We start from the raw sequence: 21,818 nt of genomic DNA, 5'->3' as shown, positions 1-21,818 counted from the left end.
TAGAAAGGAGGAGATTGTGTGTGTGAGAGAGAGAGAGAGAGAGAGAGAGTGGAAGGAGAGATGGAGCGAGAGAGTGAAGGGGGAGAGAGAGGAAGAAATGAGATGGAGAGAGAAAGACAGAGAGAGATAAAGAGATTGAGCAAGAAGGAGTGAGAAATTGATCTCTGAATGCACCATGGATCCAACAGCAGAACTATAAATAGCTCTTCTGCTAGCAGCCAGCCAGCTAAGCCATGGCCCCTTTGCAGGAAAACAAAAACAATGGCCATGTCCAAAATCTTTCTTGCCTAATAAAGCCACATACTGTGCACTGATAAATAGATTTTAGAACATACTTTCTGGTAAAGCATATGCAGTTAGCAACAAATATCAACATATTACAAGGAAACTGAAAAGGCTTCATTTAGCGCTTGTTCCTTGGACTTGATATAGTGCATCACCTATTCTGATAAATTAGTCTAAATATTTATGACATTCTGGGATAATTTTATGTTTTTACTCAATATCAATGACCCTAAAAGACAACTATTTAGAACGGACGTTCGGCCAAAGAATGTATCCCAAGTATCACCCTATTCCCTATACGGTGCCATCATTTTGATCTTGTACATTTGGGAAGTTATCTCCATTTGCTTCCCACATGGCCGGCTTTCCCTTATGTAGAGAATATAGGCTATTGCCAAAATGGGTGCATATAAGGAATAGAGTGCTGTTTAGGAAGTAAACAATAGGACGACATTGACAAATGCTCTCACTTGGCAGAGACTAATTAAAGACAGGTCTGTCTAATGAGACCTTTCAGCTCCACACAATAACACAACAGTTTGGGAAAATAAGCAAACAGCTACAGTATGATCTGCTAGCTATCTGCCACTGGAGCAGATAGACAAACAGCTATGATCAGCTAGCAAGCTGGATCTGGAGCAGATAGGCAAACTGCTATGATCAGCTAGCTAGCTGCTTCTTAAACACACAGACAAATAGCCCACAGTGGTTGGTTAATGTTTAAAATGGCACCATATTTATTGTGAACAAATCTCCACCTTTGGTAGTTTGGGACGTGACACATCCCACTAATAAGAAGCCATTTTGCTTCCACACTGCTTTCTCAACCAACAGCATGCGGCTAAGCAAGTGCTTAGAAGAAAGTACTTCTCCAGCTAACAATGAAAATTGAGCTTGCAGACTATCACCTGCCACGAGGAGTCTCAAGAGCCTGGCAAGACAACTCTATTGACTTCCCTCCCACCAGTCTTGGCAGTGCTGAGCAGGGGCGTAGGTTTCATTATACATGAGTGGGACATGTCCCCCCCAATTTTTTTAAAATGGCATTTTATCCCCCCCACTTTTTACTAACACAACTCTTATATGAAAAGCTCAAACTCTTTAGAACGTTGCAGTGGCAGTACAGTAAGCTATTGTGTAACTCGAATCAGACTGGCTTTAGGACTACACGCAGGCACTTTGCACATGCAGGCTAAGTATGCAACTAGCGGCTGTGATCTCTGGCTCATGAAAGTTTGGTAACCTACCTGACAGCGTGTGAATTAGGTAGATATTTAACTTATCAGAGTGTTTTTCTAAAACCAGTAAGGTATAGTTAGGCCAGTGTTATATAATATGAATGATAGTTGGAAAATATATATCAGCTTGCTAGCTAATTGTTATTTCACTAGCTAGGAAACAGTCTACATTACACTAGGTTCACCTCACTCACAACTATAGCACCATATGACACCAGCCAAGAAAAGACTAGACAAACTGGGTTTTTTTATGCAAAGTGAGTGGTACAGCTAGCTAGCTATGAGACATTAGAAGATATAGCTAACTAACTAGCTTAATAGTTGATCTCTTGAAAAGTTGGCTAACCGTTGTAGTTCCTTACAGTGGCTGCATTTGACATTTCAACCTAATGTGGGTCTTATAGATCAAACATTGCCATCTGGTTCTGCAGGCATCAATGTAGTTCAAGTTGTTCATGTCAATTTTATGTCCTGCATTTTAGCAGGATCAGATGGTGACTGTGAGAAGGTCCTTGTCACAGCAGGATCAGACAGCCAGGGAGAAAAGGTCAACCGGGGAGCTGAGGTAACATTTTGTCTTTTAAGGTGGATAATGTAAAGAAAATTAGTTATGTTATATGTCGCCCATATCTTGAATATTCAATTTTATTAGAAGAACCAGAAGGATGTTGAGTCAACCAGTGTAGTCATCCACGAGAGTGGTGGAGCTTAGGAGGTAAGGTTGTGAAATTCAAGTACATTACAGGCTAAATGTACATGTAGATCACAGATCAGCCATACACATGGTCTGTAGCAGCTCTTCATTAAGAGCACACATCATAGAAAATATGTCAACTAAGTAATATTAAATGAAATGGCTAAAGGCTGAGTTTTGTACGTTTGTTTGTAGCAGAATCAATGAGATGTTGTGTCCATCAGTGCACATACAGCATATGGCCTAAAGTATGTGGACACCCGACCATCACACCTATTTGAGCTTGTTGGCCATCCCATTCCAAAACCATGGGCGTTTGCAAAAACATGTTTTTCCCCACTGACATTGCTATCCTGGGTGCTGTTGCACCAGGGCCCACAGTGGGTGCTTGACCTCTATAAAAATGTGAAATCTGTTATGATTTGGACAGTAACAAATGTTTGTTTTTGGCCTGTAACTTCCATCAAAGGGCTGCCAGTTTTAATATAAAAAAAATTTGTTTCTTATCAGGTGGGTATGGTTGTCATCTTCATTATTACATGCACAAGACTGCGGTCAATGTCTAGTGTTTTGGTCTCTGGTCGGTTGCCATAACCACTATCCTACCCTGCAACCCCAAAATGTTTTGCATTAAGAGAATGTTATAAGACCTCTACAGTGGATGCCTTATCCCAAAAGAGCTTCAACGTTTTCCCTCACCCTCTTAGATCCTCTTATGTTACATTGTAGGGTCCAATGAAATCTGATCTGCAGAGAACCAGACTGAATCACAGAATGCAGACATATGAGATAAAGGTATGTTAGTAAGTCTACATTTTGTGTGTAAAGGTTTCCCCATAAAAGCCTTTTCAATTAAATTGGAACTACAGTCAACTACAGTCAATGCTTACATGGCAGAATGATATTCGGATTATTTACATTGAGCCGATGCCATTTGTTTTGCCAACTGTGCCATCACAATTGTAGAAGCGTCAGTGGTGAGTTTTGGTTAGTATCCAAGCTGTTGGGACGCCCGGATGAATACATCTGAATAAATGCTAAGCATCAGCTAATCATTTCCACTCCCCCAGAAGAGAGGAAGCCCAGTATTCAAGAAAAAACTCTGACATTCTGTTGATGTTTTCATTCATTTAACACCAGATTTCAATACAGGTTTCTCTTCCCAAAAGTCACATTTATTGCAGATTGCACTACGTTTTTTTTTTTGACTTTCCCGATTGTTTCATTAAAATGAAATGATTTCTTTAGGAGTCATATGGCAGAGCAGGCACATGCTGTCACCCTTGGGAGTTTTACTTACTCAAATGTACTGGTCAGTGTCAGAAAGCAAAAATGTATGTGATTGACTGACACAATGTAGAGGGCAGAGCTTGTAAATTGCCAGTATTTTCTGATAACATGCTGCATTCATCTTGCCATCAATTTAAACAAGATTCCCTTTGCCTTTAGAGCTCACACACCCCCAAAACATCAGTGAGCCACCACCATGCTTCACTGTAGGGATAGTATTCTGTTCACTATACTGCCTTGTTGACCCCTTTCCAAACATAGCGCTTATGGTTATGACCGTAAAGCTCTGTTTTGGTCTCGTCACTCCAAATGAATGTGCCAGAGACTGTGAGGTGGGTCATGGTGTGGTCGAACTATTGTAACCAGGCTTTTTTTGTGGCATTGATGCAGTAAAGACCTCTTTCTGGCAACTTGACCAAGTAGCAATTTTTTTTTCAAGTATTGTTGTATTGTGCTCCTTGAAACAACCACACAGTCTTTTTCCAGAGCAGCCTGTATTTCTCCTGAGGTCAGCTGTGGGTTTTTCTTTGTATCCTGAACAATTATTTTGACATTTTCGGAAATCTTTCTTGGTCTACCTGACTTTAGCTTGGTATCAAGAGAACCCCATATGTTTCACTTCTTAATAAGTGATTGAACAGTACTGACTGGCATTTGCAAGGCTTTGGATATCTTTTTATATCCTTTTCCATCTTTATAAAGTTCCATTACCTTGTTATGCAGGTCTTTTGACAGTTCTTTTCTCCTCCCCATGGCTCAGTATCTAGCCTGCTCAGTGCATCCACGGAGAGCTAACAAACTCATTGACTATTTACACACAGACACTAATTGGAATTTAAAAAGCCACAGGTGTGGGAAATTCACCTTTAAATGCCATTTTCACCTGTGTGTGTCACCTTGTGTGTCTGTAACAAGGCCAAACATTCAAGGGTATGTAAACTTTTGATCAAGGTGATTTCTGTTATCATTATGATTTAAAAAGGAACCAAACAACTATGTGATAATAAATGGCTTTATATGATCACTGACCTTAAATAGAAAACAGTTTTTTTGCATGATCAGTCATATTTTCTAAATGAATGCCAAAATGTCCATTCTGCCAGGATATGCAAACTCACTGCTGTCTGATTAAAACCTTGTACATCTTTTCACGTGTTGAAAGCACACTGAATGTTTTTGGTATCGTACTCATTTTTATGACTATGGTACCAAGTCCATGTAATCAAAATAGCTTTTGAAATGTCCTAATTTTATGTTAGTTAATAGGGAATATACACTCACCTAAAGGATTATTAGGAACACAATACTAATACTGTGTTTGACCCCCTTTTGCCTTCAGAACTGCCTTAATTCTATGTGGCATTGATTCAACAAGGTGCTGAAAGCATTCTTTAGATATGTTGGCCCATATTGATAGGATAGCATCTTGCAGTTGATGGAGATTTGTGGGATGCACATCCAGGGCACGAAGCTCCCGTTCCACCACATCCCAAAGATGCTCTATTGGGTTGAGATCTGGTGACTGTGGGGTCCATTTCAGTACAGTGAACTCATTGTCATGTTCAAGAAACCAATTTGAAATGATTCGAGCTTTGTGACATGGTGCATTATCCTGCTGGAAGTAGCCATCAGAGGATGGGTACATGGTGGTCATAAAGGGGTGGACATGGTCAGAAACAATGCGCAGGTAGGCCGTGGCATTTAAATGATGCCCAATTGGCACTAAGGGGCCTAAAGTGTGCCAAGAAAACATCCCCCACACCATTACACCACCACCACCAGCCTGCACTGTGGTAACAAGGCATGATGGATCCATGTTCTCATTCTGTTTACGCCAAATTCTGACTCTACCATCTGAATGTCTCAACAGAAATCGAGACTCATCAGACCAGGCAACATTCTTCCAGTCTTCAACTGTCCAATTTTGGTGAGCTCGTGCAAATTGTAGCCTCTTTTTCCTATTTGTAGTGGAGATGAGTGGTACCCGGTGGGGTCTTCTACTGTTGTAGCCCATCCGCCTCAAGGTTGTGCGTGTTGTGGCTTCACAAATGCTTTGCTGCATACCTCGGTTGTAACGAGTGGTTATTTCAGTCAAAGTTGCTCTTCTATCAGCTTGAATCAGTCTGCCCATTCTCCTCTGACCTCTAGCATCAACAAGGTATTCTCGCCCACAGGACTGCTGCATACTGGATGTTTTTTCACACCATTCTTTGTAAACCCTAGAAATGGTTGTGCGTGAAAATCCCAGTAACTGAGCAGATTGTGAAATACTCAGACTGGTCCGTCTGGCACCAACAACCATGCCACGCTCAAAATTGCTTAAAACACCTTTCTTTCCCATTCTGACATTCAGTTTGGAGTTCAGGAGATTGTATTGACCAGGACCACACCCCTAAATGCATTGAAGCAACTGCCATGTGATTGGTTGATTAGATAATTGCATTAATGAGAAATTTAACAGGTGTTCCTTACAATCCTTTAGGTGAGTGTATTCATATTTTCAATGTTTGTTTTGAAGATGAGGTTTACATCATACAGTGATGATATTCTTGTTTCTTTCAGTTATCCTTTCATGAAGAAAACTATATTAATGCACAATCAAAATACCCACCGCAAATCCGTCATTCTTGGCCACCCTCAAGTAAGTGCAAACAAGCTAGCGAACATGTTTTATAGTGTTAGTTACGACCTGCCATCATTAGCCAACCCAGGAGGTGTTGGAAGCTATGTTGAGCTTCGAACTGTGACACAAACAGCAACATCCCCACTTCTATCTGCTTTCCTTGATGCATTGTTTCACCACACACTATCTTTGGTAACTTCAGTCTTCTATTTTCCAACCACTGTTCCAGGATGGTTTGCACTATTCACCTTTCCACAGTCCTCCACACTTCCCCGTTTAAAAATGAAGGGGTGGAACTTCTGCCATGTTTGCTATGTATTGCAACCCCTTTAACTATTGAACTGTTTGGATCAAAGTAGTGGAATGTGTAGTGGTCAAACATGGTTCTAAAATGGAATCATATCAGGCAATTTAAAACATTTTCATGTATATTTTGTATGCAGACAAGCCAATGGATTATTATATACATGATTGTATACCATGGCTTTCAGCCATTCAGCATTCAGGTTTAGAAACACTGAGGCCATAAGACTGAATTAATGTATTAGATTATCTACTAACATCAAATCACAACAGTGTTAAAGAAAAGGAGACCGTTTTCTCACTAAATATATTTACATGACATACAATTCGCCATCAGTGCAATACATAGGAATGTTGCATATTTACCCAATGATAGACATTTTCCTTCATAAAGAAAAAGAAACCCAATGGCAGAAGCTGAATTCGACTTGTGTAAAGTGACATTTTGCAACTTTCAAATCTGGTATACAGCTTCACAGTAACTAAAAAAAATAAAGTTTTAGAACCACCCCATCAACAATCAGATATTTAGCATTGTAAAAGTAAATAGATCACATGTACATATATATTTTCCATACAGGTAATGGATTGCTTTTGTACAAACATTTTATATAACTTTGGCAGTTTCTCAGGAACAAAGTTATCTTAATAAATATGAAACAACAATATCAAACCGTCAGCAATGTTACATAGGCTCGCCTTCCAAAGCTCGTGTTCACAGTGGTCGTACAGAAAGGCTGAATGCCAATGGTTGAAGAGAAAGAATACAGGCAAAAGGAAAATGAGAAAGAAGGTTCCACCCTTTCTGCGTAGACTGACAGCACTGGAGGCTTTTTCGTTGTTGTCATGGTTATAAAATTACAAACACCTATGAAGGTTTACATAGCAGTCATCGCCGTTTAAAAAAATGGTCTCTTTTCAGGTTTCGGCTTAAATACAAAGAGTTTGAAGGCCAGGGCACACAGACCCCGACCCAGTGGTCACGGTGAGATGATTGAAGAGACGTTGTCTAAAAGGGACATGCACAACAAGTGCTGTGTGACGGGACAAGAAACAGAACGAGGGTGCAAATGAAAGACTTCTTAACAATTAAAACGCCACAGTTTTTATAGAGAGAATGATTTTACACTGAACCAAATAATCAAGCAAATTTTTCATCAAACATACTAAGTTTCACCATAACTCGTCACCATTATCTTTTGTTATTTTGTTTTATTTTGCTTTGTTGTTATTGTTATGCTTTTTTTTTCTCTGGTTTGGCACTTTGTCGGAACAAAACGTCTGTTCAAAAAGACTAAATGTTGTACAAAAAGGTATTTCATGTCTCGTTAACGTAACTCGTAGAATATAGTACTTAATATTAAGCATACGGTAAGTAAACACTGGTACATACTGTAGTTTAAAATGAACATTCCAACAGATGTTTTACGCACATGCACAAAAACATACAACACAACTCTTCAACTCACTCGCCTTTGTGCGGCTTCTTTCCTCCCTTTCATCCTTCCTTCATTACATCCTTCCTATCTACCTAACTTCCTTCCTCATGCCCACCTTTTCCTTGCCCCCCCCCCCCCCTCTTCAGTTATATCCAGTCATCCATGCATTCCATCCCTTCATCACGTCTCCATACTAGGAGGCCATCTCCTCTGAAGAGCGTACGTCGGTCTTAAGACGACAAAACTCTTTGGCCACCTCGTCGTTGGTCCTTTGAGAGAGTATCCTCATGATGGTGAGTCCGGTCTCGTCCATGGCGATGCTCTTCACCAGGGGGTAGCAGGCAGCGCAGCTCCCCTGGTCGGCCAACTCTCTGAGCTGGAGGACGGTCATGCCGATGATGCGGTCCTCTCTAGCGAAGCAGTAGTCCTTCACAGAGACGTGGAGCTCATAGCACTCTGGACCATGCTCGTTGCTCAGAACACTGGGAAGAAGAAGAGAACACAACACCATCAACAACCATCCCCTAGGATAGAAAGAGGAAACGCCATTCAGTCAAAGATCAGACACCACAGAGCTAAAGGTAGGTTAGATAACACAAACACAAGAATGTGCTTGCACGCACGCACTCTCTCACACACACACACCCACACACTCACACACAGAAACCACACTCTTAATATGTAGAAAGGCTAATAACAGTGAGCTGACAGCATCTTGGCACAAGGTTGGAAGGCTTTGTTCCTTTGAACTGTGTATAGTATTGTGTATAATCGTTAGTGAGAGAGGTTGGCTCAGTGACATCTTTATGAAAGAAGGAGGCTCACTGTTGTGACTGACTGGGATGAGCGACAATTCAATTATATTATTCAACCAAGTTAAATGTCTGTGTTCAGGAAGACCATTATTTCCATGCCAACATTTTCTTTAGGCTCTCCACCTAAATAGACAAACTACTAATGGCTTCTAAAGCTTAAAAAAACTGTACTCTTGCCGACAGGCAGGCAGGCACACACACATACACGCACAGCGCATTAGGAAGGATGATGTGCATCTATATGCAGACAGTGTTCAGCTTTTCATTGATTTCTGCTTTGGGGCGGTGCCATTAACAGAGTACCAGAGATCACGCATGTGGTACAGACGATCATACAGTCCACCACAGATCACGTATGAAGTAAGGACAACCATTCTGTCTACCAGAGACACATTTGAGGTACCAGTGATCACGTATGCAGTATGGATGATCATTTTCTCTACCAGGGATCACGTATGCAGTATGGATGATCATTTTCTCTACCAGGCATCACTAATGCAGTATGGATGATCATTGTCTCTACCAGGGATCACGTATGCAGTATGGATGATCATTCTCTACAATGGATCACATATGCTGTATGGATGATCATTCTCTACAATGGATCACATATGCAGTATGGATGATCATTCTCTACAATGGATCACATATGCTGTATGGATGATCATTCTCTACAATGGATCACATATGCTGTATGGATGATCATTCTCCCTTAGTTAAAGAATAGAAATATATCCAACGAAATAAATATTTAAAGGCACTTTAAGTAGAACATGATTTAATTAACTTCTATTATTTATTACTTTTGGTGGAGATACGGCTCTGGAAGAATTTTGCCCAGACTATAGTTTTTTTCTCTTTAAAGTGAATATAATGTCAGTCTTCAAAAAAGTTTTGTCTATGTTGAACAACTGTTTACCATGTTGATATTACCCTGAAAAACCATACACTTTTTAATTCTCATATTTTCAAATTAGATTTCATGTAGACAAATGACAGAGAAACAACATTTATTACCAGTAACACATTTACCAGTTCTTGCCCAGTCAGATTGCATCCTAAATGTCATCCTATCTCCTTGTAGTGAAGTACTTTTGACCAGAGCCTTGACACAGGAAATAGGAGGCCACTGAGAACAGCTGGTTAAGTCTCATAAACACAGTGTAGAAAAAGAGGTGTATCTCACCTCTTCATTTCCTGCTCAATAAGTAACTGAAATGTCACAATGCATTCATCCCTTTTCAGTACTTTTTGTCTGCAATAAAACTACTTCTAGTTTCTTTGTAAAACTTCTCCAAACAATTTGAGTGTGTGTACTGCAGATATCGGCATATATATTCCTTCTATGCAGCAACTACTTAATTGACTTCTGGAGGTGCAACATGACCAAAACCCCCATTACTGAAGTCAAAACACAGGATAATTGTTGCTATTCCCTGCTAGACATATTATTGGATTGTACCCATGTCCTTTAGACTTAAAACAATAAGCTAGATTATATTTAACAATAAACCAGACCTAGACCAGGCAATTAACCGAACATACTTTAAAGAATAAACCAGACTTACTATTGGAATGTTTCATTGTACTTTGGTGACCAGTTGTTGTTCTTGGTCTTGGTGGTGAACTTGCGTTTCTTATCAGCAAGGTGCGGTCCGACTGCGTTCACCTCCACGAAGGGTCGGAACATGGCGTTTGTCTGCCAGTTCAGGTTGTTGACCCCGACCACTACAATTACAACAGAATCGGCATCAATCAGTCAGTCAGTCGCTCACTCATTTAGTCGGTCAATCATTAAATCTATGAGTCAATCGAGTCATTTACCCGTTTATCCCTTTTTAAACACTGTCTCGGATCAGTGCCCTGTAGAATAGACTTAACCGCATGTCTCTGGACTCTTAAATAAGACATTTGTTATACATCTTGTTCAACAAATAGGACACTTAAGTTCTAACATCAGTGGTTTATGAGTGTGTCACTCACTCTGTCTGACAACTAGTGTTCTGTCGAACAGGGTTTTAATGATGCCTTCAGAGATGGGTTATTATGCTAATGTGGTTATTATTCTCTATAAATATCTTGAACAGACTGAAGGGTCAAGTGCATCAGCAGTCTGATAATGACTACAGCTTTACCATAACCCACATCAACTAGAATCCAACAATCCATGTTTCTCCCAGTGGTTAGCACAGCTGTGAATACATTTCACTAATGTTTATTAAATGGTTGTTTTAATGTTCTTATCTAAGGGGCCATGTCGCAATTCATTGTTAAACAGCTTTTACTCTCCGTGTGTGTGTGTGTGTGTGTGTATGGGTGTTTGGGTGTGTGCGTGTGTGTCTCACCCTTCACGCTGACTTTGTGCTCCCCAGTGCCTGGGTGAGAGATGAGATCCACCTGCATGGACACCTCCCCCACAGAGCTGTTGCTAGACTGACCTGCAGAGCAAAAACACAACACTGCATTACTATTGGGCGGGGGGTGGGGGGCGGGCAGCAGAGTCATACAGAAAGACAGATAGTCTGAGAGAGAGAGAGACAGACCGTCAGATAGAGAAACCAATATAATCAGATAAAGGGAGATGGAGTGGGATAATGTCAGATGGCGAGTCATATACGTGGAAACATGCAGAGACGAAGAGACGGAACGAGTCAAGAGAAGGATAGATAAACAGAGAGCCTGAGACACTACATCTCCATTCAGGTTAGGCGTAAACACTGATCCAGAAAGGTAGGGAAGAGACAGAACCTTGTGTGTAGTGAGTGAAGAACAAACTGTAGAAAGAAGTGAATGACACTCTCCACATCCTCCCCTGTCACTCTGAGAATTGGGTTCTCAGGAATAACAAAAACCAGCTACAGAGAAAAGAAAACAACACACTGAGCTGGACATAACTGGATTTAGCTCTGAGTTTAAGAGCAGAACACAATAAAACAAATGCACACAATCACTATCACAGGCACACACACATACATACATACATACAGTGGGGAGAACAAGTATTTGATACACTGCCGATTTTGCAGGTTTTCCCACTTACAAAGCATGTAGAAGTCTGTCATTTTATCATAGGTACTCTTCAACTGTGAGTGACGGAATAAAAAAAAATATCCAGAAAATCACATTGTATGATTTTAACTAATTATTTAGCATTTTATTGCATGGCATAAGTATTTGATACATCAGAAAAGCAGAACGTAATATTTGGTACAGAAACCTTTGTTTGCAATTACAGAGATCATACATTTCCTGGAGTTCTTGACCAGGTTTGCACACAATGCATCAGGGATTTTGGCCCACTCCTCCATACAGACCTTCTCCAGATCCTTCAGGCTTTGGGGCTGTCGCTGGGCAATACAGACTTTCAACTCCCTCCAAAACTTTTTTATTGGGTTCAGGTCTGGAGACTGGCTAGGCCACTCCAGGACCTTGAGATGCTTCTTACGGAGCCACTCCTTAATTGCCCTGGCTGTGTGTTTCGGGTCGTTGTCATGCTGGAAGACCCAGCCACGACCCATCTTCAATGCTCTTACTGAGAGAAGGAGGTTGTTGGCCAAGATCTCGCGATACATGGCCCCATCCATCCTCCCCTCAATATGGTGCAGTCGTCCTGTCCCCTTTGCAGAAAAGCATCCCCAAAGAATGATGTTTCCACCTCCATGCTTCACGGTTGGGATGGTGTTCTTGGGGTTGTACTCACCCTTATTCTTCCTACAAACACGGCGAGTTTAGACCGAAAAGCTCTTTTTGTCTCATCAGACCACATGACCTTCTCCCATTCCTCCTCTGGATCATCCAAATGGTCATTGGCAAACTTCAGACGGGCCTGGCTTGAGCAGGGGGACCTTGCGTGCGATGCAGGATTTTAATCCATGACGGCGTAGTGTGTTACTAATGGTTTTCTTTGAGACTGTGATCCCAGGTCTCTTCAGGTCGTTGACCAGTTCCTGCCGTGTAGTTCTGGGCTGATCCCTCACCTTCCTCATGATCATTGATGCCCCACGAGGTGAGATCTTGCATGGAGCCCCAGACTGAGGCAGATTGACCGTCATCTTGAACTTCTTCCATTTTCTAATAACCTCGCCAACAGTTGTTGACTTCTCACCAAGCTGCTTGCCTATTGTCCTGTAGCCTTGTGCAGGTCTACAATTTTATCCCTGATGTCCTTACACATCTTTTTGGTCTTGGCCATTGTGGAGAGGTTGGAGTCTGTTTGATTGAGTGTGTGGACAGGTGTCTTTTATACAGGTAACAAGTTCAAACAGGTGCAGTTAATACAGGTAATGAGTGGAGAACAGGAGGGCTTCTTAAAGAAAAAATAACAGGTCTGTGAGAGCCGGAATTCTGACTGGTTGATAGGTGATCAAATACTTATGTCATGCAATAAAATGCAACAAAAAATATTTTAAAAATCATACAATGTGATTTTCTGGATTTTTGTTTTGGATTCCGTCTCTCACAGTTGAAGTGTACCTATGATAAAAATCATAGACCTCTACATGCTTTGTAAGTAGGAAAACCTGCAAAATCGGCAGTGTATCAAATACTTGTTCTCCCCACTGTATACACAAACACACACTGGAATTGTATAGCATAAAGCACTTCTCTACATTAAGATTCCATTTACATTAAGAACCATTTAGAAGCACTTCATTCTAAAACAGAGGACAAAAACCAACATTAGCTAAGGATGTGCACTCTATGACACCTCCAGGAGAGGGGAGAGGGGGCACAGCAGAGGGATAAAGAGAGAGAGGAAAGACTGAGATGGAGGGCAGGAGGGGGAAGTAAAGACAGCAAGTAAGAGAGGGGAGCAAAACCGAAAGATAAAGAGCAATAGAGACAGAGAAAGAAAGTTGCGCTGTGTTCCAAACACAAGATAGACAGCTTGATATTTAGAATCATGCAACTCATTCATTCAAAAACTGAGGTAGGAGAAGCTGACCATGCTGAGCTGTGTATTTCCTCCTCTGCATCACTGAGTTGAAGCACTGGTGCTTCTGACTGACTGACTTCTCCTTGTTAAATAGTGTAGTGGTTAGAGATGCGGGCTCCAGAACAATAGGTCCTGCGTTTGCCTCCCGTAACAGTCAAAATGCATTATGCCTGAGGTTCAGGACAAACAAAACGTTGATGGCTACAACTTTACATAGCTACGTAATAGGAAGACTAAAATCAAATGGTTCTTGTGGATTTTAGGATTTGTTCAGGATAGACAAACACTTTGCAGGCTTCACAATTCTCTCGTCTTTTCACTTCACAAAAAAGTGAAAAGACGATGGCCATTTGAGGCTTCATTACCGTTCTTCTAGCAGCAGGATATTATGCTAGCAGTGCTAACTCAGATTTAATTTTTCAAAATAAAAGCCATCATTGAACTATATAAGTTAATATAGTTTAAAATCTTGTCTGTACATTTTATGTTTAATGTCCGTTCCAAATGTATTCTTGTCTGTTCTATTTCACAGACTAGAATGTTAACTATATTGCCATATACATTTCAATTATGGCTTTTATTGTGATAAAGAAAATCTGAGTGCTGCCAGTACAATATCCTGCTGCTAAAATAACGCGAATGAAGCCTCAAATGGCCATCACTAGTTATCGTCACCTGTATTGATAGATACTGTATCTATGTAATTCACAAATGGCTAATTAGCTGTTAAAACGGCCAGTGGCAATAGAAGATTTGTTCAGGATAGACAAAAACCTCTCTGGCTACAACCTTGAGTAGATACGTTATGGGACTCCTAAAATGAAACTGTACTATATTGCGACTATTTCTGGTGGATTTTCCAATTATGTCTCAGGATTTGTTTAGAATAGACAAACACCACTGGTTACATGATTCTCTCATCTTTTCACTTGACGAAAAAGTCTGTTATCACCTATATTGATACAGTAGTTATTGTATTAATGTCATTCACGAATGGCTAATAAGCTTGTATTGGTATCGACTACTACATTTCTGGTATCGTGAAATCCCTAATCTGAACTACTGTGACAGGCAAAACACAGGCCTAGTAATCACTAGTAATCACAAATGTGCAACCTTGTTTCTGCAATGAGTTCTGATCTCACTTTTAGTTTTTTGGTTTAAAATGTAAGTTTATGAAATATAGCCTACATATTCAGTCTCTGACAGGTGGGGCGCTATTTCAATATTGCTTATTGCACATTGTGTTGTCTAGTTGCTCCTATAATGACATCAGTATTCTCTGTCCTTACACTGTAGGTAGCCTGTCAAAGCTGAAGAGCATAACCATTGTATTTCCTATCATTGTAATTTAGGTTTCTCATGAAACATTTCAGTGTGGAGGGTTTTACAATTTGAACAGATCAATAGGCTAAAAACCAAAAAAAAAACATTTTGCCAACAAACATGAACTTGATGAATTTGATCATGCTGAGTGCATCATGTGAATGTTACATAATTAAGATTTGTGGACTACGGAAAGATGTTGCTCTGCAATTTAGGCTGTGGTTGATTTAGCCCTCTGTGTATGTCAATAGGACTCTGGAACTGTGTGTTGATTAAGGCTGGTTGTCTTAAGCTATAAAAGCAAGCAAAGAATTCAGGATTTTCTCATATATCTTCCCTGGCTTGTCTTCCCCAGTGACATGCAGGGCTCTAGGGCCTAGAGTTAAGTACCCAAAATTGTCTAGTGATGATGACAATGAAACGGACAACCACTAAACAAAAATGATATGCCATCTGTTCTATAGCCAAAATAAATGTCCCACATCGCTACATTTTAGTGATGCAAGAGGTTTAATGCTGACAGCACATTTTAACTAGCGTGCTAGGGTCCGCTCTGTCGTTTTTCATTTTACATTCATCAGGTGGAATATTTGTAGGCGGAGCAATTACGACGCACAGTGACAGTGCCCCAGAATGTAGTCAGGCTGGCCTGATTGCACTGACACTGAGTGGGTACAGGATCAAAATGCGGGGGTGGTCAAACAAATCTGCTTACAATTCCAATCAGTATGCACATTTAGACCTGGCACCAACATGTGTTTCTAGTTATGTTAATACAAATGCACCAACAATTCTGTTATGGGGTCGGAGAGCAGAGGGATAACATTTTGTCAGAGAGAGAGACAGAGAGAGAGAGAGAGAGAGAGAGAGAGAGAGAGAGAGAGAGCTAAAGTGTGATGACAGAGTGAGAATGATAGCACAAAATAACAACAGAGGGAGAGAGAGCATCAGCAAGGAAAAAGAGAGAGATGCTGTAGAAAATAACAACTGCCTGATGTGGGTGTCATGTGACATACAGGGTTGTGATGGTGTATGTCAGTCAGGTGACGCCAACATATCTAAGGCCTTAACATGAGATTTCTACTAAAAGAACATATGGACGTCTAAGAAAGTCATACCATTGATCATACAGCACTTCATTTTGAGTAATTTCCTTTTTTATTTTAAATTACAGCAAAATAGGCCACTTCTAATGGTGGAGAAAAACTCATCAAGATTAAACTTACACGAAAATCATTATCGAGATCATTGGAAAGTTTGTTTTGAAGAGTATTTCCCATTTGCATGTTTGGCATTGTTACAGCAGAGGAACTTTGCTTACTTACTTATGTGGTACCTGACACTTAATAATGTGAGTACATAGAGGTTTGGACTAGTTAGCAGCTAAATCGTGTGTTACTGACAGTTGCTTTTGTGACACAACACAACCCAGGCGGATTTCCAGCTTCTTCCAGCCTATGTAAGCTGAACAGGACAGTCCTGGTCTTGTTCCCTGGACTCTGTTCTTATACTGTAGTTTCTGTCAAAAATTGTTGAGGTTCAATGAATGGCTTTGTGGTGTATCTTTTCTCCCAATTCTCTTAAAAAACACAGGAATTCCCAGCGCCTTAATTTAATATGTGACTGTCTTTCACCAGGGTATTTATGAGAACCTGACAGACGAGCTGAAGGTCTGTGGAGTGAACCCACACAGAGATATTTAATAGAATGTAATGATGACGTGCTGTCTGGAGGGTGACAGGCAACTCTCAGTAGATATGATGTTTAATCAATATTTTGCCAAATATGCAGAGGCTACTACGGCAGGAACTGATGGAGAAGAAACAGTGAGGGTGAGAGTGAGAGAGTAGTAGGACGGAGAGATTAAGGAAGTCTGAGGGAGGCTGATAGATGAGATTGGAGTGAGAGAGACAAAGGAAAGAGAAATAGAGAGCCTGAAAGAAGAGAGATAAAAAGTGAGTGAAATGAGAGAGGGCTGATTCAGCAAGAGAAGAGAGAATTTGGTGAATGGTAGCATAACCTGGTGGGGGGCAACACTAGATCACAGATAAGTCCTGGGCTGTGGGGTATGTGGAAATGTTTGTGTGTGTGTTAGGTTTTACTGAACGAATGGGGACCAAATGTCCCAATGAGTATAGTAAAACCAGAAAAAATTTACCTAATTGGGACCTTTTGCCGGTCCCCGTGAGGCAAAAGTCAATTTCCGGCTCAGGGTTTAGGTTTAGGGTCATACTTACAATTGATTTTCTAGTTAGAATTGGGGTTTCTTAAAGGTCCAGGCGTTGTTGGTTAAGTTTAGGGTTAAGGTTAGGCATTACATCTAGGTAAAGTTTAGGCATAAATGTTACTTTATTGAGGCTAAGGTTAGGGTTAGGTTTAGGGTTAGATTAGGGTTAGGTTAAGGTTAGGGTTAGGGTAAGAGTTAGGTTTAGGGTTAAGTTTAGGGCAAGGGAGCATGCAATTTCTATTTTCTGGTCCCCATGAGGGTAGCTGTACAAACTTGTGTGTGTGTGTGTGTGTGTGTGTGTGGGTGCATGTTTGTGATTGGAGGGAGGGGTGGCGGAAACACAATTACCACTTAGACAATTAGAAATCAAAAGATTTAGATTTACACTCCAGATACTACTCAGACTCTCACTGCTAGCCTAAACCTAAACCCTAGCTTGGGTTTTGTCCACACCAATCACAGCCAATGGTGACAGTAAGCAGGTACAAGCCCTTTTTGGCATCCTGGCAAAATGAAAAGTGTAGATACTCTGTACCGGTAAAGCCACACAGTAATACAACAAAATGCCAAGAAGACAATGAACAACTACAACCTTATTATTTAACATCAGCACGTGTCAGTTAGAGGACTGACTTGGGAATGGGCAGTGAACCCTAAATGTGTTGTGGTTCCACAAAAACATGCAAAGGTTGCCAAGGCCATAGATAAGTGTCTGAGATGGAGCTGTGGACACATCAGTTCAGGCTAGTGGTCTTAATGACAGCCTTTTTGGGAAGACCTCTCTTTGCATTCATCACATTGTGCCGGGACAAACGTGTGTCGCTATACAAGAAGAGCAACGTTTGATGTGACTGTTTAACAGTGTTTACCTCGCAGTGTGGAATAATGTGATTAAAGTTGCATGACAAATAGGCTCACCTAAGTGTACTTAATCCCACTCCATGTGAAGTGGAGTTGAGTATACTCAGTAAACACACACTAACCCTGGGCTCTTATCCGTATCTCAGTTCAACACTAAGCCTAGCCGCTTGCCCGTGTATCCGTTTAAAACTAACCCTAGCCTCTGCCGTTATTGGTACACATAGGGAATATACAGGCACACACACGCATTCATCCAAATAATCATCTAAATAGTTTTCTGTTTGTCCGTTTAGAATTCTGACAACGGAACAATGTAATATACGTCTATTTTAAAAAAAAAAAAAAAAGGAGGAGAGTGTAGCTTTAAAAATGGCAAAATCTAAATCAAACGCCAATTGGCGTAGGCATTTGGCGGTTCTAATGTTAAGAAGTGGAAAATTTGGGGATCTCTTGATACCAAGCCAAGGTCAGGTAGACCAAGGAAGATTTCAGAAGAAGTAGGAAGAGACCCCGGGGAAGACCTAGGACATGCTGGAGGGACTATGTCTCGTGGCTGGCCTGGGAACGCCTCTGTGTTTCCCCAGAAGAGCTGGAGGAAGTGTCTGGGGAGAGGGAAGTCTGGGCATCTCAGTTACAATATGCCCGACAACACCTTGACATGCCTCAGCTTCTGGCACACTGTAATTTGGAGTGACGTGACCAAAATAGAGCTTTATGGTCACAACCTATGTTTAGAGAGTGGTCAACAAAGCCTATAGTGAAAAGAATACCATCCCCACTGTGAATTGTGGTGGCTCACTGATGTTTTGGGGTGGCGGGTGAGCTCTAAAGGCACTGGGAAAATTGATGGCAAGATGAATGCCAGCATGTTATCAGAAAATACTGGCAGACAATTTGCATTCTTCTGCACGAAAGCATGGGACACTCTTGGATTTTCCAGCACAACAATGACCCTAAGAACAAGGCCAAGTGGACCCTCCAGTGGTTAGAGCAGAAAAAGGTGAAGGTTCTGGAGTGGCCATCACAGTCTCCTGATAATATCATCAAGCCACTCTGGGGAGATCTCAAACGTGCGGTTAATGTAAGACGACCCAAGAATTTGCATGACCTGGAGGCATTTTGCCAAGACAAATGAGCAGGTATACCACTTGCAAGAATTCAGGGTTTCATAGACAACTATTACAAAATGCTAAAGTGTACAATACACAGTAAAACTAAATATATAAATTGTAGTTACATAAGTATTCACCCTCTTTAGTGAATATTTTGTTGACTTTCAGCCACATGTCTACATGTATAAGTCACAGCAGTTTTTGCTACATTTTTCTTTGCAAAATTGCTTTAGATCTGTCAAGTTGGATGGGGACCTTTGGTTAACATACATTTTTAACTCTGTTCTACATATTCTAAATTAAATTCAGGGCCAGTTTTCTTCAAAAAACTCTGTATTTTGCTCCATTCAATCAACCAAATGTATTTGTAAAGCCCTTTTTAAGTCAACTGTGGAAGACTGTAACTCCTTTAGAGTCACCATAGGCCTCTTGATGGCCTCCCTGACTATTGCCCTTCTCAACTGGATATTCACTTTGAGAGGATGGCCTGTTCTAGACCAATTTCAGTTGTGCCATATTATCTCTATTATATTAATAATGGACTTTACTGTACTCCCGGGGATATTCAATGCCTTGACAATGTTCTCATATTTTACCCCTGACTGGAAGGTTATTAGTTGCACTCATTAAATAGTTCCTTAAAATGTACATTTGGAGCAAAAAATAAATAAAAACATTATTTGGATATAATTTCATCTCAGACAACATGATAGTTCTTGATATGCTCTATGATGCCAACAAGAATATGCAAGTCCTAAAACTCGTTAAATGTTAAATTGCTAATTGATCAACGTTAAAACAATTCACCAGGCAGATTTAATAACTTCACACAAACTGGAAATTTGTATTGAGGGAAAATGAAGGGCAATTACCTCTGAGAGTATAGTAATGAGTTCCATGAGCAATCCAACCAGTCATAAAATTTCTGAATCATACAATTCATATAGACAGTCTAACAAAATTGCCCTTTAAATGAAATATAAAGATTTTTGTATTTTATTATTTTTTCTCTCTTGTGTTAATTGGTATGTCCCCACACTGTAATTTATAATCAATTTGTAATACAATTCAAATCAAAATGACCACTACATGTTTTGCTTTTACTGCAACTCTATAAGTATTTTTAAAAAGTGTGTGGAGTACTTGCAGCCACCAGCCAAACAAGCGGCTATAAGTAGCACATGGTGATTTAGCAAATGGTTAGAAACCATGTGCTAACGTTTTGAGAAAGGTTTGGGATAAGATACTAAACATTCAAATATTTCCAGCCATGAATTTACATCCCTTCTGTAGTACAAAACATATAGAGAGCACAGAGTGTTTATAAATCACAATAGTTTAATTTAGATGAACAAGACTTAATTCAAAATGTATACCTAAAACAAATGGATGAAAATGACCCTTTATCTCCCACGTAACATTCCTAGATTAAGTGGGACACTTTTCCGACCGATACTGCCTGCAGCTACTGAGGTCTAAAGACATCGTCTCGGTCAGTGTGTATTGGAGAGGAATGAGCGGTGATGTAAGAAGTCCTTCCAGCTCCATAAACAGAATCAGAACGAAAAAAAGGGTTGGGAGGCTGCAGGGCCATGTCTTGTGCCTTATAGCGCAGGGAGAGTTTCTTGTTGCTAGTATGAATTGGAAATCATATTTGCATATTATGTTAATGTTATTTAAATGAAATTGTTTTCACGACAATTGACATAGTCTAAATAGGCTCAAAGTCTTGGCTGAAAACAGTAGCGACACAGACAAAGAGTGGTTGGTAAGCAGGGAGACAGAGAAATGGAGAGAGTTATATAGACAGGGAGAATTGGAGAGAGCGACAAAGACTGACAGAGAGAGAGATGGAAGCCAGTGAAAAATATAGAGAGAAGGAGATTGAAGGAGGTAATGAATGGAAAAATGCAATTACTGCAATGAGCATCTCACACAGTAAACTGGAGAGAAACCAAGCTGACATAGAAAAACACTGACTGCTGACCATTGGAATGGAAGCAAGGAGAACAATAATAGGGTTAGGGTCTATTCAGGAAGTTAACTGAAAGTCTAATTTCCATTCAAATGCTTGTCTGAGAGAAAGGAAAATGAGATTTGGAATTTCGGTCTACTTCCTGAATTTAATGAATTGAAATGGAATAGATTGACCTCAACCCTGAACCCTTGAGAGTATGCTTTTGTGGACTTTCAGGGACATTTTTGGAAAGACATTTGTGGACAGAGATGAACTTTGTTCTTTGTTTGAATGTTTAGGGGAAGTACCAGTAGAAATGGCATGCCTCATCTTGAAAACATATACTGTGTAGTAGCTGCGTTCTTACCTTGAGAGGTTTGGGTGCATATATACTTCTTGATCAAGGCATCGGTGGGCTGTGTGTAAAGGCTCAGAGCATATTTGAGGGATTTGAGGTCAGGGCTCTTCTCAAGGAACGTCTTCTTCAGACCATTTCCTCCAGCATGGAAATATTGCTACAGATAACAAAGGGAGAGAAGGAAAGCATACTGAGCCAGAGTCATGTTATTCACTGTCTTCAGTCTTTGGAACAGAAAGAGAACAGACAGTCAGCACATTTAGCATTCTTGTGTTCCTGTAAAAAAACAGCAAGGATGAAGTGTATTTGGGTTTTTAACTGTCAAAGGAGCACTTCACCCTGGGGGGACCTCAG

The 21,818-nt window shown here is 40.5% G+C and overlaps 1 protein-coding gene and 1 long non-coding RNA gene across 6 annotated transcripts in view; one reads left to right on the top strand and one right to left on the bottom strand.

Annotated features, from left to right (window-relative positions):
• The first annotated feature begins 1,896 nt into the window (after window positions 1–1,896).
• Window positions 1,897–6,121, top strand: LOC114829509. Its single transcript, XR_003777425.2, has 3 exons — window positions 1,897–2,088; window positions 2,947–3,012; window positions 6,070–6,121. It is a non-coding gene; the product is annotated as an uncharacterized LOC114829509 (long non-coding RNA).
• A 416-nt stretch (window positions 6,122–6,537) lies between these two features.
• LOC105022641 (protein unc-13 homolog C) overlaps window positions 6,538–21,818 on the bottom strand; it is a 151,006-nt gene continuing 135,725 nt past the window's right edge. For all 5 annotated transcript variants that reach the window (XM_034296733.1, XM_010891248.4, XM_013137480.4 and 2 more), the window contains 4 exons: window positions 21,474–21,621; window positions 11,033–11,125; window positions 10,256–10,415; window positions 6,538–8,354 (listed from right to left, as the gene is read on the bottom strand). In XM_034296733.1, coding sequence (XP_034152624.1) covers window positions 8,066–8,354; window positions 10,256–10,415; window positions 11,033–11,125; window positions 21,474–21,621 — 690 coding nt within the window. In that variant the 3' untranslated portion in view covers window positions 6,538–8,065. The remainder of the gene's footprint in view (window positions 8,355–10,255; window positions 10,416–11,032; window positions 11,126–21,473; window positions 21,622–21,818) is intronic.

Source organism: Esox lucius, chromosome 2 (genome assembly GCF_011004845.1).
Source record: "Esox lucius isolate fEsoLuc1 chromosome 2, fEsoLuc1.pri, whole genome shotgun sequence".
NCBI lineage: Eukaryota > Metazoa > Chordata > Actinopteri > Esociformes > Esocidae > Esox > Esox lucius.
This window is presented reverse-complemented; position numbering and strand designations above follow the sequence as displayed.